The sequence below is a fragment of the Lepidochelys kempii genome, chromosome 12 (genome assembly GCF_965140285.1).
Source record: "Lepidochelys kempii isolate rLepKem1 chromosome 12, rLepKem1.hap1, whole genome shotgun sequence".
NCBI classification, from domain to species: Eukaryota; Metazoa; Chordata; order Testudines; family Cheloniidae; genus Lepidochelys; species Lepidochelys kempii.
The window spans coordinates 19,283,016-19,300,516 of record NC_136391.1 but is presented as its reverse complement, the minus strand read 5'-3'; the positions used below and the strand labels follow the sequence as shown (position 1 = coordinate 19,300,516).

Sequence of the window (17,501 nt, the reverse complement as noted above, 5' to 3'; positions counted from 1 at the left end):
GTCAGACCAGGTGAAACAGCTAATTCCCTGGATGAGCCACAAGAAGGATACTGCTGAGCTGTGAGTAGAGCAGTCCCCGTAACAGTGGCACTGAGTAATAAACTTTCCCCAACATCTGTTTATTAATGTTCATTTCTGATGTGATTCCCTCTTTTTTATTCCTTCAGCTGACTTTTTAATATTGTGAGAATGGTTTGCTATTTCACATCACAAAATGTCTCCTAAATAAGTACATAGATTTGATTGGAAAGGTGGTTCCATATGTAGCAATTTCTTGACTCCTAAATACACTAAATACTCCTAAATACAGTATAATCAATGTCTTGTTAAAATGAAATTCTTATACATTATATAAACCTGAATTATTTTTAAAAAAAATCTGTTAATTTTACTTTCTTCAAGCTCCTTTTCCAGACCTAGTTGTACTGTGAATATGGAAAACTGCCAACTAATAATAGCTAGCTGGGTGGCTATTAGTGATTACTGATAGAAATTGTTCATTATCTTTTGTAAAAAGTCTGCAGATTTTGGATGTAATCAGTCTTGAGAACCACATGTACTTGTTAGTGTTACTCCTACTCTTCCGTTCCCATTCCCTTAGTCAGTTACACCCACTTGTTGCTCCTTGTCTTAAGTTAGACTGTAAATTCTTCCAAGCAGTGGCTGTTTCTTGTATGTTTGTACTGCAGTCAGGACGAAGGGGCACCATTCAGACTGCGCCCTTTAGAAATTAATTTCATTAACAATGTAAATAATTATACTTACTGTTATTTTACTAGGACAATCGTTAGAACAGAGGCCACTAAGAACTGTGGAAAAACAGAAACGGGGTTTATAGTTATTATATTGTCAAACAATTTTACATTAAGCATTACCTCTCTCTGAAATCTATTAGTGTAAAGCATCAATTCAAGCCCCTCTACATAGGTATACTTAGCTTGCCTCTCTTGTAAAATAGTTAATGAAGAGAATAAACATTTAAAAAGACTATTGATCCATTTAAATTATGTCACTTTGCAGAAGTTAATAAGCTAATCACTGCTCTATCACACTTATTACACTAACCAATCAGGTAGTTGCAAAGATAGATTTGCCACTTAAGAAAAATGCAAACAAATTAAAATGTATGCTAAAAATAGTTGCATTGTATACTGTGCTCATTATCCTTCATTTCAAGTATACGACTACTCCTACAGTTTACTTACTTTTTTTATCAGATTAAAAAAAGGAATCAGTAAACTTCAAGGTAGTAATAAAACTGTTTATATTTGTGAAAAATTATAATATATCTATCAAACAAATTCCTAACAATCATTTATCCCATCAGTTAGAAATTAGTCTTATTGACAAATGTATGTAGTTGCACGTAAAATGTAACTTCCTCGTGGCTTCCTGTAACACAAGTGAAAGTCTGCCTCTCAGATTTCAAATGGCTGCAGATTTGGGCTCTGCCATTCCAAACTAGGTCTCTGCTGTGTGTGTGGGGTGGGGTGGGGGGGGTGGGGGGGGGAAGAGAAGTGCGAGCTCCAGACTTGAGGACACTCCAGTGAAAACACCAAACCTACAATGTACAGATAATTGACAGTTCTGTGCATCTATGCCATTGAACTTGGGTGATGCTGTTGAAAGTCTCCCCTAGTGTCTAGCTGAGATTTGGAACACCAAGTACTGACTTCAGAAATAACTAAAAAAAATTCACAGTTGAATCTTTGGCATCACAGAACACTAGAATTTAAAATGAATGGCAGGAAGTACTACTGGTCATTTCATTTAGCAGCACAAAGATCTGGAAAAAACCCAACAACCACCACCCCCAAATCTACTTATACTTGATTTTGAGCACTGACCTGATTCACGATGTCAAAAGATTTGAACTTCGTTCAAATATGTAACAGGATCATACTGTTAAGATGCTTATGTGTTTAGTCACTACTCTTAATTTACTTTACTAAGAGAAGTTTACTTACACAATACTTGGTCCCATCTATAAAAACTCAACTCAATGATTGTTTTATGGTGCGTTGTAAACCGTTACAAAAAGCATGCAACATAGAAATCTAAGTTTTTCCTGAGTCAAACTATCAGTTAGTCCAACTGTAGACCAGAAACAGCAGAATATTGTTTTCTGAACTTTCATTCAGTCTAATACAATGACAAGCTCTTGTTTAACTGGTAATCAATTTATGATTTCTACATTCATTATTGTTATGGAGGTTAATCTGTGCTCAAGTACAAAATGGCTAGCTCACTGAAAGAATGGTTTGGGTAAATTAGCTGTGTTCCTGTGATTGAACAATGTAATATATCATAGCCTAGTGCTCTAAATATACTGGGATATAAAAGCAGTGTCTGAATAATGCAAGAATATATCAAATTTACAGCTAGTATTTTGTATAGGACATACAACTGTAATCTACCTTTAAAAAGTAGTATGGGATTATCGGAGTGTATAATGAACATATTTTTATTATATAGGGTTAACACGCTAACAACATTTAATTTACCTTGAGCTTCTTCTTAAATAGTTACTCATTAGTAATGCTGGGGCCTGTTTGCATTTTTAAAAAAAATTTCTATGTGGTTTTAAACACATACAACTCCTTCACCCACAAAACAAAGCATGTGTACACAGAAGTATGTGAGACCCTGTTACCTACATACATGTATAAAACTGACTCATGCATTGTTATATGCAAACATGGGATTTTTGTAGAAGTAATGGTTGCCCCACCTTCTGATTACATGAAAAAAAGCAAACAATTGAAGGGTATATTTTTAAACAGATTTTCTTGAACATAGCTCTATTTCTATTAGCAGAAAGTTGCTCCCCTACCACACATGAACTTAATGAATCAAAAATATGAAATATATGATCAAACTTGTTACTTAGATAATATTGTAATGTAAACACACTTAAGTGTCTACGGTGTATGTTATTTATCTTTTAAAAAGCCAGTTTTTCTTTTCAATTTAACCAGAACCTTCTGAAATACTATTTTGCAGATAATTGGCTCATCATGTGAATTAATCACTTGTACGGTTAAATTCTGTGCTGCACCTCTGAGAGGCGTAGCACAGACCTTACAACCCAGGATGAGAACGAGCAAGGTAGCTTTGAAAGCTTGTCTACATTGTAAAGCTTTACCATTTAAACTAATATAGTTATACAGATGTAAGGTCCACATGGGTACTTTTTTCTAGTAAAAGAATGGAGTTATTTGGTTAAGCTTCCCAACCAACATGCAGTCAACTGAAAAAAGGCATTATGATACTAGAATAAAAGTGTCCATATGGAGGTTTATAGGCATATAAATATTGGTTCAAATTCACAACATAGGTTATATCAGAAATGCATTCCAATGCAGACCAGGCCTAAACATCTTTTTACTCTCCCAATCCTGGAGTACTTTGCAGGGGGATTATGTTGGATCATATTAAAGAAGTTCTGTATTAAAATCACAAATGAGTTTGAGTCCCCATAGTTTAAATTCCAGGGTATTACTAATTAAGAGGTCTCTTGGTTTTTGGTACTGTTTCTCTCCCTCTGTGTGTGAAACTTTCAAGCTGTTAATTGTGTTAGTACATCCTAAGACAGAGTCTGTTCTCAAAGCAATTCTTTGTAACAACTACTTACACAGAGAGAGACTCAAAGCAATACTCTGTAACAACAGAAACAGCACCCAGAGACTCCCCGCCCTTTTGTTGTATTCATCTCGCTTTGTTAACAATTGCGATTAAAATAGAGATAGAGGATGTACGTGGATGGATGCTTGGTGTGGATAATAACAATGATCAGGGAGGTGCCAGCCTAAGAATCCAGTGTCCATCGGCCAAAGAAGGCGTCAAGTGGAAATAACCAGAGGACCCCCAGAGGGCAGACTGGAATCCACCCAACAGCCTCAAGGATGGGAGAACCGAAGAACAAGATAACATCTGGCAGCACGGAGCCGTCAGGAATGTGCCATCTGCTGATTGATTCAGCAACAGCATGATGAAGCAATTCCCATAGACTGGCATAGGAAGAAATTCCTATAAAAATGGACTCTAGAAACTGAGAACTTTGGGGTCTGATTCTGCAAACCAACTTCCAGGAGCATCAGATGAGCATCTGACAAAGCCCTGCTCCCTCCTCATGTCCAGACCACCTGGCCAGTGGCTTGGCATGAGCAACTCTAAGGCTGGTAACTATGATAACAACCTTGCAGAACCTGTGTGTGTGTGGGTATGAATGAATGTGTGAATATGAAACTGAATGGAATGTTATAGCTATAACTAACTGCTTACTATGATTCTTTCTGTATACACAATAAATGTGGCATTTTGCCTTATTCCCTTTAATAAGATCCTGCTGGCTTTTATTTTATTGGTATAACACTTTGTGGTCCCCAGAGTACTTTAATCAGCCCTTAGGTGGCCTAAATTGCAGCAGTGCTGCATATGGTGAGGCTTAGTCCCTGACTGCCTTTCCTGTTCCGAGCCCCACAACCAGGATGCTCCCTTCACCAGGGCTTGTGAAAGGGTCCTTGGAACGCAGCCTTATGACTGTCTTCTTCAGTTTGTGTGCTGGGAGATCCTTCCCAAACTGGAACTCCCAGTGTAAAGTCTCTAACACAGAAGTAAAGCACAGAGCACCTGTGGTATTTTAAAAAGTTACCATTCCATTAAACTTAACTAATGTAGTGCTCAATACAGATTTTTTTCTGCTATCTTCCCCTTATATTTCCACAGTACTATTTATCCTTAATATAAAATATTTACTACTGTGAATGTATATTCAGAGCAGTAAAATATATTTATCTCTTGGACCTTAGATTCTAAGTTAGTCTTTCGTCTCCACTTTCTTTTAAATATTGTCCAAATTTAAACAAAATTACCATGGGCACTACAATCTTTAAGCACAACACTGTAGACTAGAGTTTCTGCCTTAACTTTGCATTTCCTTTCCCCCACCTCATTTTAAGACAAACTGTTAGTTTTTGAAATGTGGTGTTCAAAATGACCGGCCCTTGCCTCACATTAGAGTCAAACGGTGTCGTCAGATTACTCTCAGTAATTTTAAACCTTTTTTCTAAGTTTGAAATGAACTCAGTTAAAAAACCCAAGTTAATAGGAGTTTGATAATAAACCTGCTTCTGACATCCTGCCAATTTTTGTGGTTTTACAGTAATGTTTTCCTTTAAGGTATTTCTTTCTTCCCTGTTGCTGAGTGAAAGACCTACACAAACGAGGAACTGACTGAACACTCAGGCAAAACAGTTAAACTGACAATAGAAAGTGTTATCAAGGTGTGCACAATAAATAAACTTAATAAAAAAGGTATTTTCCATCCTAATTTCTTTAATTTATAGTAGCATTTGGTGTTACTTGAACAGAAGTGTGATTTTTAAGTTGCCCCTTTAAACAGTGATGTAAAGTCAATATTACATCTCTCTCAGTAACAGCTTGGGGAGACACATGATTGAGGAAATAGCTTGCTGACTATGAAAAAGAAGTCAAGGCTTTCATCAGCAGATTGCAAATTAATATCTCATTCACTTTTTATTTTCTTTGCTCCTTAATACCAACATCTGTTCCTGAGCATACTTCATCCTTGTGCCAAGACTTAAAACTGGTTCAACCATGTAAAACACTGATTAAATAACGATACTCTAATAACCTGGTGACAAATCTGTGATCTTTCAGAGAAATTCTGATTCTACAAAATTGCTCTTTTTAAAGTAATCAGTAGGTCTTCAATTTAAGATGTAAGAAATACCACTTTAAAAGAAAAACAAGGGAAATGACAAATATGCTTTTTACAGGTTGTATATAATTAATTTACAATTTCTACTTCCCAGTACATCCTTAAAAGCACTATTTAATTTACATTTTTGCATAGCTGGAATCTGGGGGAAGTAAAATGGTTGTGTAAAAACAATTATATACTACATTGAATGAATTACTCTCTTACAAAGTTAAACACTGCACAACAAATTAGTTTAACTAGGTGCACTGATGTAAATTAAGTTAGTGCTATAGTATGAAAACAGATCAAAGATAAGCTCCAAGTACACCTCTAACTGGGTGTCATCAACTAAAAGCAGAAGTTATAGGGGTTGTACTTTCAGTTCTTTTGGAGAGAAAGAGAGCCGAGAGGAGCCCATATGACAATGGATGGGGAAGCCCAAAGATACAGGTGGAAACACAATTAAGGCCATATCCACATTATAGGGAGTGTAGTGACACAGTTATAGTGGTATAATCGCATACCATCCATGTAGCCTACAGCAATGGAAGAGGTTTTTCTGTTGCTGCAGAAAAACCAATTCCCTGAGTGACAGTAGCTTCTTCCGTTGACCTGAGGGTTAGCTTGGCGTAGCTATGTCACTCAGTGGTGTGGATACAAGAGCCTCCAGTACTCTCCCTCAAATCAAGCATCGCTACCATTTCTTCTTGTTTTTTCCCTTAGCCGACAAACATAACCATATCCTTCTCTAAACTGTGATTAACCAGCTAACCCTCTTCCCAGCCCTAGCCATTGCCAGGCACTAGAAAAGACATATTCAAGCTGAATGACAGTAATAAAAAGTTATATGTCATCTGCATACTGATGGCACTGTCCTCACCTACCACCTCACATAATTACACTATTGCCAAATGCTTCCCTCACAAAAATAAAATAAAAAAAAAAAATTTGAAAGGCCTTTCTCTGTTATACTACAGACTAACATTCCAAATTTGTTTTAAAAATGGACACAAAAGAAAACGTTTCTTAGGACCAACACCAAGAACGTATGCCATCTTGATCAAATTATATTTGGATTACTCTACAGTCTCTGAAATACGTCATTACCTGTTAAACTATTCAACATCCAAGATCCAAGTACAGGGATTTATGCTACTCTTCACACTGTTTTAGATGTTAAGGAAATTAACTGTACTAGGGGAAACAAAGAACTCTAATTTATGTTTTTGCATATAAGAGAAGAATATTTTCAAATAATTTGTTTTAAAATATGTTTACTATATTTGTAAACTTTCAGTCCACATATACTCTGGTAGTGATTTCAGATCTCAATTTTTTTTTAATGTTACCCTGTAAGTAACCTTCTGCAAGAACCATGAATTCTGTTCTTAAGAGACTGAGATCAACTTCCTCATCTTCATGTATGAAGATCCTGAGTGTACGCTCTACTTTACTGAAGAAATGTACATTGGTACTGTTCACATAGTATGTGTGCTCAGAAGCAGCAAATGGTATTGATGTATTACTCTAAAACAGGGGTCTCCAAACTACGGCCCAGGGGCCGGATCCAGCCTGGGGCTTCCATTTGTCCGGCCCTCCAACCAACAGGGGAGAAGCGGTTAACAGCTGAGCAGGCGCGCCGTGCAGGCAGGGTGAGTGACCACCGGCAGCAGCTCACGCGGGGCGGCAACACAGCTAAGCTGTGTGGAGGGTTGAGTGCCTCTGGGAGCCAGTGTCCCCACAAAAGGGGAGCCAACTTAGGGGAGAATCGTTGCTGCAGCCGAGCAGGAGAAGCAAACAGGCAGGCATAGATATCCATCAGCAAAAAGCAGGCAGACTGATGAACATTTACAATCAATTTTGAGGACAGGGAACACTAACTTTGAACCACAGCTAAATGCAATTTTGTCAGAAAAACATCAGTACCATACTTCTCATTAATTCTAAAATAATATGTCTTTATTTTTGAATATGTGTATTTGTATGATACAAATGTGAGTTTTGAGAAATAAAATAAAAAAAATGTGAAATGATTTTTAATGTATTGACAAACATTGTGTGTGATTTCACAGTACCTGCATTGATTAACTTTTATACCTGATTTAGTGCAACACTGACACGAGTAGAGTAGTGTTGTTTTTTAAACAATTTTGCATATATTTAATTTCTTTCACAATTGCTTCGGCCCGCGAAGCCCCTTCAAAAATCTAACATCGCCCTTGTCTCAAAGTTTGGAGACCCCTGCTCTAAAACAATGCTATGTTAATGATGATGATAATTACCTCACACAAATATGAGCCATGGGCTACTGATAGTGCTATCTTCTGGAAAATGATAAGCACCTTCCTAGGATGTCAGAGGACATTCACAAATGTCTCTGTATTACTTAAGGCTTAGATGTTGGTGTTACAAGGGGGACACATCAGGGCAAAGTCAGCTGTAGCAAAGGACATCCTAGTGTTTTTACAAGATGGCCTGATTAGGGGGCTCAAGGCTGGAAAGAGAAGTAAACCACTGCAGAACATCACACTGTAAGAAACCCATGAGTATCTTTCACTGCTGTCAGATAACAGATCCTTGAGGACTACCACTCTTGTCAGCTCCGTGGAAATATTTGTGTGTCATGGTCTTGATCTGTGTTCTACAAGTTCTAATAAAAAACAACTTTCAGTTTCATGATTGATATCTCTTCCTCTTCTCCCTGAAAGTATCTTGCCTACTCTCCACCTACTGATCCAAGGGAGTTTTGAGGCTTGGCATGCTCTCAATGAAACTCCAGTTACACGTTCTAGTTTTGCAAACTATCCAGGCCTCCACCCCCAAGGTTACCACAATCTCTCATAAAATAGAAAGTAGTACTGTTGCTCTTCTGGTTGAACTCAAGCATTGTAAGGGAGCAGAAACACATAAATTGGATGTGAACACCACCTAATAATGAATAAAGATGTATATAGTAGAGGCACTTAAAGCCTCAGGTACAACTCCTCTCATTACTATGCACTCTGTTAGAACATGAGTGATTTTGTGGGTGGAGAGATCACACAGCTTATGAGAAGGTCTATAAGGCTCTTATAAAGTCTTACACTTACACTTCCTCTAATACTGTAGAGTTGACATCTTCATCCCTGCTGATGCAGTGTTTGATAGAAGGGTGTTATGGAACAGGTTGCTCATGTAACCCTTTTGAATTCTACATAGGTAAATGGAATCCTCCTCCCTCCTTCCCTAGAGATGACTTATTACTTTCTATTTCACACTGTGAAGGCTGTCTGACATGGAGGGGACTGAGAGGGGGAAAATTCTCTTTCTTGTGAAGTCACATTCTAGGATCCTTCATGTCAGACAGTCTCACCTCTCCTCAGATGATCACAATATATCCAGAATTGTTTTGTTTTTTTATGACTATTGCTTACTTGTTAAGTAGTTGAAAGGGAACACTGCATTTCATTTGAAGGCTTTGCTATGTATGGTTCTAATTGAATAGAGCTTTTTACTTTTTTTTCATCTTTAGAAGCTATCATTCTGGAGGCTTCTTGCTGAGTGGTGGTCCTAAGCACCATGACATCTGACTGGCCTCTATCTGTCATGGAGATAGAGAATGCTCCACTGTGACGACTGTCCGACAGAGGGGCCAAAAATGAAAATTCACAGTTTAGACAGAATTTTCCTTATCTTGCTTATGGAGTCTAACTAGCTAATTTTTGTAATGAGGAAAGTAGTATGGTCTAGTAGTCAGTATAAGACTACTAGTCAAGAGTTCTGACTAGGTGACAAGTTACTTAACCTCTGTGCTTCATTTTACCATCTGTTTAAAAAATAACAGAAATAGTACTTGCCTCCCTCACACAGGGGTTTAGTAAAGTTTATAAAACATTTTAGTATCCTTGAATGTAAAGTGTTGTGGAAGAACAATTATAATAATTTAATTCACTAAATAACCCCTTTCATTTATTTTTTTCTGTTCTGCTGTTTGTGTGCAGCTAAGTGACTTGAAAACTGGATTGCTGATGGTTAGGAGAGTCAGATGTTAATTGCCTCACACAAATATGAACCATGGGCTACTGGGAGATCAAAAGTGTGTGTGTTCCAGTTGCAAATGAATCAGGTCTCAGCACTGAGATTTGAAGGTTAATGAGAAGGGGATTATAATCACTGTTCCTTCACAATCTTTACCACTTTTAGGAGCTGCTGGGGGAAAAGCATATGAAGACACTTCTGAGATAATTGGACGAAGCCTCTACTTTTGAGTGTCTCTTTCTCATGTAGCATACCCATTTTGATGAGGTAGCTCAATATCAGATGAGGGCACAGTGTGAAGCACCCCACATGGAATGGAAGGGAAAACCTGCCCAGATTTGGGAAACCCCAAAACAAAAGAAGCTTTTGATGTTGGATGGTTTTCCAGAGAATCCCAGCTTGGTTTTCCAACGCTTAAGAAAGGCAACAATGCCCCCCGCTCCTCATGTGTAATCTCTATGCTGGACCCTGGAAAAGCAGCAGCTTCAAACAAGACACAAGCTAGAAGGAGGAAGTGCCATATTCCTGCGTTTACAGCCTTAGCAAACTGCTATGTGTGTCTGCTTCCCAAAGAGCTTACCAACAAAATATTTCTAAGATATCAGTGTTTAACCTGCAATTCCAGCTTCTTTAGGTGGACTCTTAGTTGCTCTCCAGACGTGTTTTTGGAAGTTTGGAATATACAGCAAATCAGAATCAGGTGAATCATCAGTTCTAGACAAGCTGCTAGGGAAATCTAGTTTCAAGTAGATTTTACGTAGGTGGGTTTTTGTGCATCAACTCACAATGGATTCCCAGTGGAGAACAGACTTCCACAATAAGAACTGCAGTCAATACTCTCAGGGCTGAGGATGACATATCCAAGTTTCTCTGGAAACCCACCCAAAACCAAAAGCTTCTCTTGTTTTTGGGTTTCACGAGTCATCGATTTTGGCCTGGTGTCAGTGTGGGAAGCTTCCAAATGCCTGCTCAACTGTCTCAGCACAGACTTCACCTGTATGATGGTTGGGAGCCAGCTTCTCTACAATCTCTTCAGCTGTCTCAGTGTGGACCATACCCACAGGCCAGCTGGGGGCCCCAATTTTGCCTCAGCCTGCTTAATTGTCTCTGCATGGACCTTGCTCGTGTACTGGTGGGAGTCAAGTTTAACTTCAGCTTGCTCAATTGTCCTGGTATGGACCTTGCCCACAAGCCAGCTGGGAGTTGAGTTCCTGCAGCCTGCTGTCTCTGTCTGCAATTGTTGAGTGGGGAAAAGGAAGAAAGAAGCAATGCTGGCCTTCAAATTCTCTTAGAAAGTAAAAAAATTTTGAGTTTAGCAGTTCTGAGAAAACTTTTTAAGCTAATGAAGAAGCAGAAAAATTTATTTAAGAATCTTAAAAGTTCTGTGAAAATTCTGCTATAAAGGAAAATATGGAGTCTGCTGCGTGTGCCACTTGTAGCAAGAGAATTCTGGAGAGTTCCTCCTAAGGGACAAGCCTAAGCCCAGGCTCAGAGTGAAGATATGATCTGCCATGGACATGGAGAATGCCCCACTGTGAAGACTGTCTGACTTGGAGTGTACTGCAAATATTATTTTAAGATAGGGTTAGTCAAAATTTGTGTTTAAAATACTTGACAGTGTTCTTTTAAATGCAGATAATAGAATTAATTAAAATAGAAAAACAGGAAACAATGATAAATAACTTGTCAGAGTTCTGTATAGTATTTAGAATTCTTCATCTGCAATAGCCCCCTCCATTTTTAAGACTTACTTTTGATACACTAATACAACTATGCTTTTCTTTTCTAGCATTATCTCACTTAGTATAATAGTTAAAGTATTCATACTGCTTTCATGAAGTCCCATTTGTATATGATTTTATGGTGATCACTTACCAATAACTTTAACAAAATAAGCATCTGCTTCAAAGTTATTCTTTAATGTGTGGATGGCAAAGTCACTTTTGAAATAGCCTTTGCTTAGTACAATGATATCCAAGATTCCCTGTGAGGAAGAAATCAAAAGATTAGAATAAACTAGCAAACTAAATAACATCTAAATACAGTAAACATAAATCCTCTTAAAGAGAGAAAATATTTCTCAATTTATGTGCTTAGTGAGATTTATAGGATACCAAACAACTGTGATTTCATATTAGGATTCTAAATTATCTAGATTAAATAATTACATGTAACAAAATGGAATCCGTTTCCTTCTCCAACCTCTTATCCCAAGTCAGAGGAGAGGGGAAAATGAGACCATAAAACCGCTTTTTCAGTTCTGAACAACCTTTCCCCTTGACATCTCCATTCCTCAAAGCCATGTGCACCTTGGATAGCTGAAAATGACTCCCTCTGGAGCCCAGTGGTTATAGAACAGCAAAGGGGCGTTCTTCCAAATTGTAGGGAGAGTGGTCACTTTGGATGAGCTATTAGCAGCAGGAGAGTGAGTTTGTGTGTGTGTTTTTGGAGGGGGGTGAGGGGGTGAGAGAACCTGGATTTGTGCAGGAAATGGCCCACCTTGATTATCATGCACATTGTGTAGAGAGTTGTCACTTTGGATGGGCTATTACCAGCAGGAGAGTGAGTTTGTGTGTGTGGGGGGGTGGAGGGTGAGAAAACCTGGATTTGTGCTGGAAATGGCCCAACTTGATGATCACTTTAGATAAGCTATTACCAGCAGGACAGTGGGGTGGGAGGAGGTATTGTTTTATGATCTCTGTGTGTATATAAAGTCTGCTGCAGTTTCCACGGTATGCATCCGATGAAGTGAGCTGTAGCTCACGAAAGCTCATGCTCAAATAAATTGGTTAGTCTCTAAGGTGCCACAAGTACTCCTTTTCTTCTTCCAAATTCTGTTTGCTTATGAGCAAACTCTGTTCTCAACTTAAATTGAGGTGTTTTAACTATTTGCATATAAAGTAGGTACTATTTAAAAATATCTGAAATACCTGGAATAATTATAGTATCAGCTGGCAAATGATGAGTTTTTAAATATCTGCTATATATAAACAAACATGTAACCAAGGATTTTATTTATTTATTACAGTTGACACAATCAGCTTAGCTTGAAAACCTATCTACCTGAATACCTGATTCTAGTAATGTTTTTGTTAAACTAATCTTTGCAAGGACACATCAAAAAATTAAAGAAAAAATAAAACACCCAATTTTGTGTGGGAAATTAATTTAACTGGTTTACTACCTATGCAACTTTCAAAGCACAGGTGCTCATCAGATACTCATGAAACTACTCTGTCTATAAGCACCACACACTATGTCATCATGTCAACTCTACAGAGGACAATTTTACTTTTGAGTTGAGAGGCTGGCTGGGTGAATTACCAGCAGCTGACACTTGACTTGAACAAGGGACGGTGATCTCTCCTTCAGCTCGAAGCTCTCTAAGGAGTGAAATTGGAGATTAGAATGACTCAAAACCATCACAAAGTTTTACCCCAGCGGATCTTGTCTGAAAGGTATATTGGCTCAATGACGGCTGTGGAGCCAAATTAGCAGATATCCAGATACTTTTGAAAGAATGGCTTTCAAAGGTAGCAAGGTTAACTCCTCTGAGCATGCGCTTTGGTTTTCTGCCATGATTTTCTTGCATAATTTGTTGTTTCATTATTGTATATATTAATGTAACTAAATATCCCCAAATGAGTTACTTAAAAAGGAAAGGAAGAAAAAGATACAAAAACCATTTTTGACTACGTTTTGGACACAGCAAAGAATAACAGTTGGGAATCAGACATAACTGCCTTGAGGATGCCCTTCAAACAGAACTTGTTATTCAGAACTTGTCAAGAGTTATTTATGAACATAGCTTTTTAAGAAAAATCTAATTTAAAAAATGGTGTCCTATGAAATCGTGAATTTAAGACATACAAGTCAGTTTTGAAGTACTCTATTTTTAGGTACAGTAACAATGGAAGTGTCACTATTTTTTTAAAATCAGTTACAGACAATAATTTACACACAAATGTCTCTGGCTGAAACAGATTTTGTTTTCTAGGACCCAGCTGTCTCTAAGGCTCAACCCTGTGTAAGGTGTCTCACCCCAGGAGAAAACCAAGTAAGGAATTTTAGTTACTTCCATGTTCACTACGCACAATTTTTATCTTGGGGGGTTAGGAACAGGGAAAGGGGGAAATAACTTACTAAAGCTCTGAAACTTATTGCACTGCTGACAAGCACATGGAGGTGGGAGAGAGATCTACACTCTTCCTACTCCCTGGGGAGAGTATCAGGCACAGAGCCCCACCTTTTCCTCCTGTGACTGAGCTATGATGTGGGGAGACCTAATGGAGCCACATGGGGGCAAGGGTTTTACTCCATTTTACGACTCTATCCACCAAATAATGGTAAATTATAAATAACCTTGTTTAGGGCAGATTATGAAGTTTATATCAGAAACCTAGATTTTCAAAAATGAGTTCTCACAAAGCACAAAAATGTGTACTATGCAAATCATGTACTTCATGCACAAATGGCCAGTTTTTAGTATGATGGTTTGGGTGACTGGATTTGGAGCTTGTCAAAGGTAATGGTCAAGCGGAAGAAAGGAGTCCCTGCTAGATATGGGTTGGAGTGCTTCTTGAAATGCACATGGAAGGATTATAACAACAGACACTAGGGGTCGGATAGAGTAATTCTGGTGGTTGTAGCGGGGGTACAATGCTGTAATGAGTTTACTTGGTCTAAGATTTAATATTAATTGCCAAATTCTCTTAATGCAGCCATAAATTATTTTTCAGTCAACAGAGTTGTACATCTGGGTATTTTGGTTAAATAGTCATAGAATAAGCAGCCTTTTACTTTAGTGATAAGAATATCAAAGGGCTGCTGAACTCCCTTTTTAGTATAAATGTAAAAAATGTACACCAAAAAGTTAACAAACATGAATCTATTCAAGGTATTTGTATCACTTACTGTATCAATCAGGCAGTTCTTTCATGAATTCTATTGCTTACCCTTCAACTTTAAAGGACTTGTTTTATTTAACTCATTAGCTTTCATTAGTTTTTTAGATTTTCAAGTCAAATACTAAGTAGTAGTACTTTAGAATGAAAGCTCAAATAGGAATGGGCAGATGGCAATTAAAAGCAGAAACGCAGTGAAGTGTGTTGAACTCACATCTTCATAAATGTCAAAGAACGTTGCCAGCACAGCATCTTTGATTTGATTTAGATCAGAGAGCTCCCAGTAGACTTTAAACATACGATGTATATTCCTGCAGCTTGCATTGTTGCATGGAACATTCTCTAATAAAAATGCCTGCTGATTGCTGTAAAAGAAAAAGCCATTAACAGCTTATCCTATATAAAGAAAGTCTGTATATCATATTTCGTCTGTAATCTCTGCTAGCTTAAATATTTATAACTTCATATCTCTTGAAAAACGACTATAATAAAAAGAAGCTAACAACTGAAGGATACTTTAAATCTACATACTACTAATCACCCCTGTGAAAGGCAACTTGTTTCACTTTATCCCTGGAGCAGAAGTCATTTATACTAAAGTGATTAAAGGATTAAAGGGAGAGTGGAGAAGCCTTGTCCAGGAGTAGAAAGCACTGTTGATATTTTCCAAGCCAATTAATAAACATATTGTAATGCTCGATAATGTCCAGCCCAACTGAAAATATTTCCTTTAATAAAAAATGTAACTGACATACTGCATAAATGAAGAAAATTAGCCTCCACCCTTGTATCAATATATCAATGACTTCATGAATAAAATTATTCTCTTAAGATTTAGGAATTTTTTGTTCAAATTTAAGATTACACTAATTTCCTAATCAATACATTTTTCATTACTATTCTAAAACAATAACTTCTATAAACCAATGGTACAATAACAAACAAGATATAGAAATAAACTGAATTAGACATTTGCTATCCTCCAAAAAGACACATAATACAATGAAGTTGTGATAGGACAACAAGGAGAACAAAACCTGGGTACTAACTCATCAATATCATCATTCTACAGATTTAACAAATGCATAGACCTTTGCCTTATAAAGTCCCCCTCTCCCCTGTTTACACTAAGTTTTCTCCTGAAATTTGGGAGAAAGCAGCAGTTTTCTACAAAATCCAAAAGCTTGATGTTTGTAGTTTAAAAATGTTAAAACAATATCCAGAAAAGTTTGTGAAATGGGAGGTGGGGGCAAAGCTCACTCCATGCTCACAAGATCTTACAAGTTTGCCAGTGTATCAGGTTATTTGTTACATTTGGATATGATATGCTGTGGAGGGAAAAAGACAATGGGTAGACAACTGTAGCAAGACTGATAGATGACAATACTGGTGTTTCTATTGCACTATTCATGTCTCTCACACAGTGACTGACTCCTCTAAGATGGGGAAGGGTCCAGTGCACATAGATTAATTACCTGCTGTCCAGTGGGCTTAAGAGAAGCCCACCTGGGCTTTATAAAAGGGGAGACAGCTGCAAGTTGTTAGCAGATGCCCGCAGATATTTCAGGAGTAAGAAGGTTCCTGAAGGGCCCAGAGTCAGCAAAGGAAAGGCCTGTGGAGAAGGCCGAACTCCAGGCAAAAGGTGCAGCTAAGAAAGCGGGAAGACAGATCCCCAGGGAGGAGAGCTTGGTGCTCGGGTGAAAGAAAAGAACTTTTAAAGAGAGGACAGACCCTCAGGGAGGAGGGACTGGGCCAAGCTGAAACAGGGATGAAGACTTTGTAAGTTTAAGATGTGTTCTGAAAGACTTTGTGCAGGACTTAATAAACTGGACACCAGAAAGGAATGTTCTGAATATCTGGCCTGTGTGGACTTTTTAGGAGAGCCCAAATTAAGGGCACAGCAGAGCCATGCTAGCCAGCTGGGATGCTAAAAGGTGCTTGATAATCTGTGATGTACTTCACGAACATTAGCTAATTAATACTTACAAAACTTCTGTGAGGTAAATAGTATCTCCATTTTACAGAGCTGGAAAAAAGGTAAGCCAAAAAGCCAATGTGACTTGATGCCCAAAGCCATAAAGGAAGTTGTCACAGCAAGGGTTAGAAAAGAGGTTTTGTTCTTGGCTTCCAGTCTTGTGCTCCAGTCAAGCCTTTTTTTCGCCCTACCCCTCTTTTATTTTAATAAAATACAGGCTGGCTACTTGCTAGCCTCTCTTATTACCTGGCTACAGAATGAGTTTCACATTTAGGTTTAATTAACTTGAGAAGGATTTAAAAAAAATTTTTTTTAAAAAAAGTTGGACAAGGCATATTTAGTTGCCTGGTTCAAAAGCAGTATTTTAAAAAGGGAGAGAGATTCTGGCAACATATAAACCATCATGAGAATAAATAATTCTGCCTAGTACAGACATGGAGTAGCAGCGGAGGAGACTTTTCACAGCTGTCAATAGAAGGAATAATGTAGGCAACAATACACAATTCTGAAACATTAATATTTGTATTGTGGTAGTGCCCTGAGACTTCAATCTAGATCAGGTCCCCCTTTTGCTGAGTGCTTTCCAAACACATAGGAAGAGACAGACCAGGCCCTGAGGAGCTTAGAACCTAACTCATAAAATACAACAATATCCTAAAAGCTATGCATCATGTTACATCAAGAGAGAAGTACACACAGAGAGGTAGACATCTAACTATTACAGACAACATAATTTTAGGTGTTTTTAAACACTTGAATCCCCACAGTATATAGGTGCCATATATACAAATTAAAAGTAAAACTTCCATCTAAAGAGCTCTAATCTCTAACATTTATTAAATTTGCTTCAGAGTGACATTTTTGGCTGGGTCTCCATAAG

The 17,501-nt window shown here is 37.8% G+C and overlaps 1 protein-coding gene across 1 annotated transcript in view; it reads right to left on the bottom strand.

Annotated features, from left to right (window-relative positions):
• The window catches only part of ITFG1 (integrin alpha FG-GAP repeat containing 1), a 212,439-nt gene that overhangs the window by 60,163 nt on the left and 134,775 nt on the right, over nt 1-17,501 (bottom strand). The window contains exons 11-13 of the mRNA XM_073307742.2: nt 14,861-15,011; nt 11,618-11,726; nt 766-809 (exon numbers count right to left, since the gene is read on the bottom strand). Of these exons, the coding sequence (XP_073163843.1) occupies nt 766-809; nt 11,618-11,726; nt 14,861-15,011 (304 nt within the window). The remainder of the gene's footprint in view (nt 1-765; nt 810-11,617; nt 11,727-14,860; nt 15,012-17,501) is intronic.